This window comes from Herpailurus yagouaroundi, unplaced genomic scaffold (assembly GCF_014898765.1).
Source record: "Herpailurus yagouaroundi ecotype Mexico unplaced genomic scaffold, PumYag 184, whole genome shotgun sequence".
NCBI classification, from domain to species: domain Eukaryota; kingdom Metazoa; phylum Chordata; class Mammalia; order Carnivora; family Felidae; genus Herpailurus; species Herpailurus yagouaroundi.
In genome coordinates, this window is record NW_024412415.1 from 16,010,703 (window position 1) to 16,016,702 (window position 6,000).

At 38.4% G+C, this 6,000-nt stretch overlaps 1 protein-coding gene across 5 annotated transcripts in view; it reads right to left on the reverse strand.

Moving 5' to 3' along the window:
* Nucleotides 1-6,000, reverse strand: part of ATP8B4 (ATPase phospholipid transporting 8B4 (putative)) — a 257,973-nt gene that overhangs the window by 101,993 nt on the left and 149,980 nt on the right. For all 5 annotated transcript variants that reach the window (XM_040492661.1, XM_040492662.1, XM_040492659.1 and 2 more), the window contains exon 11: nucleotides 2,143-2,231. In XM_040492661.1, coding sequence (XP_040348595.1) covers nucleotides 2,143-2,231 — 89 coding nt within the window. The remainder of the gene's footprint in view (nucleotides 1-2,142; nucleotides 2,232-6,000) is intronic.

The following is a 6,000-nucleotide window of genomic DNA, read 5'->3' on the forward strand; positions in this document are numbered from 1 at the left end:
TTGTGATTAGTATCAGTATTAGGTAGAGCAGACATTTTGGAGGTATAGCAACTTTCAGAAAGAGAGCAAGGTCAGTTCCTTATGAGCCCAAATGCCAGCCTTGGAAAGGAAAGACACCAAATCAATGAATAAATGAATACATAAGATCTGAGCTGAATATGGGGCTTTGAGAACTTTGCTCTACCAAGTTCATTCTGTGTTAGGAGCAGAGATCAGCCACTGATGGGAGGGGAGTGTGAAGCTAGGGAACAGGAATGTATTTAGCCTGCTATTTCCTTCTTCCTCTAAAAAAGGAATATTCAGGCATTCTAGGACTGCTTTCTTCTTTTTCATGAACAAGATAGACATATAAGACATTTATGTAGAAAGAGTATGTGGAAAACCCGATTTAAAGTGCATTAGAAAGCCATGTATTAGAGAAAAGTAGAGTTGTGAATTCCTGAAACCCTACCTGATACCTGTATCATGGTATCCTCTTTTCTTTCAATAATACTACCAATTAATTGAAGTAAATTACTTTAAGGGCATTAAAATTGGTACTATTTGGCATTAAATGCTCTAACTTAGGATGGAATCAGCTTCTAATAATCTAATGGGGCATTCAATGTTCTAATATGAAAAGTTGGAACAGTCTCTCCTTCACAATCAGTAATTTTACTCTGTAAATACATATTTGTGTATGTGTGGTAGATACATATACAATCCCCACGCAAGCCCTAGAAGTGGGCTCAAGGCCATTTAAATAGAGAATTCTAGGAGGGGGCACAAGCTAAACATGTTCCCTTGGCCCCTGAGACTCTGCCCCAAGGGGATGAGTTTAATAGGAAGAAAGCCCAAGTCTGAGGATGATACCAAAAGTAAAGCACAAAGCAAGGTCAGTATTTTGTGCCCAAAAAGAATTCACTTCCTTCTTTCCTTATTCAGAGTCCCACTATCACATATCAGTTATGCAAATATTTATTGAACTCAAATTCTTTATAATTGTTTGTGAGACTATGGAGGGGGGCGTAGTTCAAAGCCACTGTCTTCATATTTAAAGTCAACGTCCTTCAACTTAATTCCAATACAACGATGCAAAACAATATTACACAAAAAGTCAGAGAACAATCAGGTGCCTAGCATCAGGTAGCACACAAGATCTACTGACAAAAGGGTAAAACGCAAAGAATACTAGACTGTTTTTGGTAAATGGATGGAAAAGAAAATCATTTCAAAAGCACAGAAGAGAAAAAAAATCAGAGGAAAGAGATAATCCTGGGCTAGGATTTAGGAGGTTTAGAAGCTTTCATGGAGGAGGAGAACTATGACGTGGGCCTTAGAAGATTCATAAGCAGAACCAGCTACACAAATTGGGGAGTTCAGTGCAAAATGAAAAGGCAGGACCCCTTGTTCAAAGGTTATTGATAACCTTTGGATTGTTGGTAATTTCCATGTTCCATGATCCAACAGCAGATCAATCATCCAAGTATGAGGCCCTTCTGAGTGGGGAACCTGTAGAACTACAAAGATCGCACACCCATGAAGCCAGCTCCATCCATAAGCTATGTGGAGAGGACATGAGCAAAGGTAAGACAACAAAAAGACCCAAGTAACTTAAAAATTATGTTTTATTTTTTAAAAACAAATGCAGGGGGGCGCCTGGGGGGCGCAGTCGGTTAAGCGTCCGACTTCAATCAGGTCACGATCTTGCGGTCTGTGAGTTCGAGCCCCGCGTCAGGCTCTGGGCTGATGGCTCAGAGCCTGGAGCCTGTTTCCGATTCTGTGTCTCCCTCTCTCTCTGCCCCTCCCCCGTTCATGCTCTGTCTCTCTCTCTGTCCCAAAAATAAATAAACGTTGAAAAAAAAAAATTAAAAAAAAAAAAAAAACAACAAATGCAGGTACTTGGAATATGGAGAACTTGCAAGACCATGAAGACCTCCATAAGCACTGATCTACTTCTCATGAGAAACTCTACTGATGGTTGAGATATCATAATCTAGAAAGTATAAGGCAATGTAACTGGGCCCCAAATGCAAAATATCCAAATAAAATTCCACAAAAAAAAAAAAAATAAGTATTTCTGAAAGAATTCCCAACCAAATGTAAGAAATATATTAAGATACCAATGATAGTGATTTGCCTAATTTTGTTTTAGTACCTTACCCATAGTACTAGAGTATTCATCAGTCTATCAATGCTTGTCCTCTTAAACTTTGTCTTACCACTGTTCTGCATTAATTTAGTGTCGGGACCTGCAAAAACAAAATTAAATAAAAACTTTAAAATGATTTGATGATTTATTATTATTATTATTATTTTATCGTGTCAAATGTTACTGAAAGGAGAACAGTATTTTTTTCAAAATAATTTAACTTTTATTAAGAACAGGGACCAAAAAACATTGAGAACTCTGATCTTGATGACTGATGGTAGAACACTACTGGCTACCATCAACTTTTCTGCCTGATCTTTGGGTTAATGAGTGAGTCTCCTAAGAGGTATGAATGGGGAAGTGATGTTTATGTGGATGGAGAGAGTAAGTTTTGCTGCCCACCTTGCAATCAAGCTATGCATCTCCTTGTCTTATATCAGGATCTAGGTCTGAATCATCTGTAGGTCTCTTACACACCTAGCCCATAATGTTAGTCAATATAAGGTTAAATTTTTATTTGCAAATTTAATTAATATGAATAAATACAAAATTTTAGTTTGGAAAGAAAAAAGAACAGGGGCCAATTAAGTTTTGTATAATTCTCAACTGGTTGCTTAACAACAACCGTGGAGACTGCAAGATAACTGGTCTCCCTCAAATAGGATAAATCCAGACAGAACTTGTGGCTAAAAAGTTTTAGAAATGCTATTTTTCAAAAAGCTGTGTATGGATGTGCATGTAGTTGAAGCAATGAAAGATAACAAAGTCAATCCAAGTAAGGAATAATTTGGAATGTTAAAAAGAATGTAGTAATAAACACAATTCAGAACACTGAGATCAAAAATGGAAAGTTAAAATAAGAAATCAAATTATAGGGGCACCTGGTGACTCAGTCCGTTGAGCATCTGACTCTTGATTTCAGCTCAGGTCATGATCTCACAGTTCCTGAGTTCAAGCCCCACTTCAGGCTCCATGCTAAGAGCATGCTAAGAGCATGGAGCCTGCTTGTGATTCTCTGTCTCCCTCTCTCTCTCTTCCCCTCCCTCGCTTTTCCCCCACTCTCTCTCAAAATAAACAAATAGACTTAAAAAAAAGAGAGTGAAATCAAGTTCAGGATCTGTTTCCCAAAAAGATTTGTGGTGCCTTTTGGAGAAACGAGAATAACTCCAAATAATACATCATCAAGTTAAACTATTATTATATATTGCACACTGTGCATATGATACACACTTTTTGTAAGGGCAAGAACAGTCTTAAATCTTATGTTAGATTTATTTCAGGTAAATACACTATTTTATGATATATTTACTAAGTGCCTTCTCAAGTAATTCTAAGAATCTTACTAACTGCTTTAGAAGTAGATAACTAGATGATTAACAAAGGAACATATTAGAATATATTGCTAAGGGCATTCCTTGCATAAAAAGAAGATGCTAAATGGAAGTAAAGAAGCTTTAATTATATTGATTTCTCTAGTGTTCCTCTTCACGTGTTCTTCTCATTATTATCATCAATCCATGTAGCCATTTAATATAGCAGAAAAGTGGAACTGAAAGAACGAACAGAGGCACACATAAAATTTTATGCCATCCTAGAAGTCAGGGAAGAATGGGCACATCCTTAGAAGACTTTCTTTTACTTAAAAGACAAATGGCAGCAAAGATTGGGGTCCCATAAAATTCAGTGTTGAATTTGAAATCGTACCCCAGTGTCCTATTCCCAACTACTGTTGTGTAAAGGAGACCACCCACACTTTCTCAGAATGTTTATTGAAATCATATGGACACTGAGGGTGGGAAGTATTTCTTGTACAGTAAAGATCACAACGAGCAAATAAAATTTGTGACTAGTAAAAGCTGAAATGCTGACAGAGCCAGTTTTGTGCTAAAAATTTACATTTCTTGGGCACACACACACACAGAATAGCAGAGACTATACCTAATGGGTTTTAAGCACTTATTGAAATATATCTACAGATGCTGATTTACACATCTCTCCTTCCCTCATAGTCACAGATCTTGAAAGAATTTTCTGTACTCAACAGCCCCTGTTTCCTCATCTCCTACTAATTACTCAACCTAGTTTCAGATCTAGTGTTTTCAATATCCTCCGTGCCTTTTCTGTACCTGTCAGCAGCCCTTGACATTGTTGACTATTCCAACCTTTTGAAACACACTCTTCTCTTAACCTCTGTGTCACAGTGCTGTCCTGTTTTTCCTCCTACCTCTTTGTTCACTCCTTTGTCTTCCGTGATGCTCACTCTTTTCTATACAGCCACCAAACCTTGGGATTCTTTAAGACTCAGACAGAGCCCATCTTCTTTCTCAATCTACTTTCCCTGAGACATCTCATCTAAGACCACAGCTCCAATGATCATTTGTAGACCAAATGTAAATTTCCAGCTCACACTGCTCCTCTGAGCTGTAAACCCATATATTTGTCTATATGGCATCTTCGCTAGATTCTTCTAAGGCCCCTCGGGCAGCCCTGGGCCAGCCCAGCTTGTGATATCCCTCAGAGTTCCTTATATCGGTGAATGGCACTGCTATCCATCCAGTTGTGAAAGCTGAGGGAAGCCTAGGAGTCTAGTCTATGCCCATGACTTCCACTCTAGCCCAGAGTACCATCATCTCTCAAATGGACTATAGTAAAAGCCTAGTAACTGTGTCACCCTGCATCCACTCTTCCCCCAATTCTAATATTTTTTTCCTCCCCAACCCCAATCATACACTCTTATAAGGACTTGCTATTTACCAACTTTACAAATACTGTAGGCAATAATTAGCTTTTCAAATTTAACACACACACACACACACACACACACACACACACACACACACCATCTCTTTGAAAAACTTGCAATGGCTTCCCAATCCTCTTAGGATAAAGACCAAAATTCTAGATACAGATCACAATGTCCTGTCTGGTCCAGCTCCTATCCATATCTCCAGTCACATGTCTATCTTTAACCTCCATGTTCTCCATACTCCACACTGGCCTTCTTAAATTTTGTTTTTTCTTTTTTGTTTGTTTGTTTGTTTGTTTGTTTTACCTCACCATCCTTAGTCCTACCACAGGGCCTTTGTCCACAATGTGACTTTTAGCTAGCTTGCTCTTTCTTCTTCATATTCCTCCATTATATACTGTTATGACTCCATGTTCTTTTCTTTCAGAGCACTTATCTCAGTTTGAGATTATATATTCATTACAATTATCTGAGATTAAGGTCTCTTTCTTCTACCAGAGTCAAAACCACAAGTGAATGGACTGCATTTGTTTTTGTTCACATTCTTTTTTTAAATGTTTATTTACTTATTTTGAGAGAGCACATGCATGCACACACACATACAAGCAGGGGAGGGGCAGAGAGGGAGAGAGAAACCCAAGCAGGCTCTGGGCACTGTCAGCGCAGAGCCTGATGAGGGGCTCAACCTCATGAACTGTGAGATTATGTCCTGAGCCAAAATCAAGAGTCAGACACTTAACTGCTGAGCCACCCAGGTGTCCCTTACATTCTCAATCATAAACGAAAAAGTACAGTGCCTGCCACATAGTAGGCACTCAATGAATAACTATTTAATGAATTAATTTATTAAGTACCTGCTATGTTTTAGGCAATATGTATATGTGCTTTTCAACTATTATCTCAGCTAATGCTTAAAACAATCCAATGGGGCACCTAGGTGACTCAGTAGGTTAAGCATCTGGCTCTTGATTTCAGCTCAGGCCTTGATCTCAGGTTCGTGAGACTGAGCCTTGGAATATTCTCTCTCTCTCTCTCTCTCTCTCTTTCCCTCTCTGCCCCTCTGCCATTCACTCACAAAAGAAAGAAAGAAAGAAAGAAAGAAAGAAAGAAAGAAAGAAAGAAA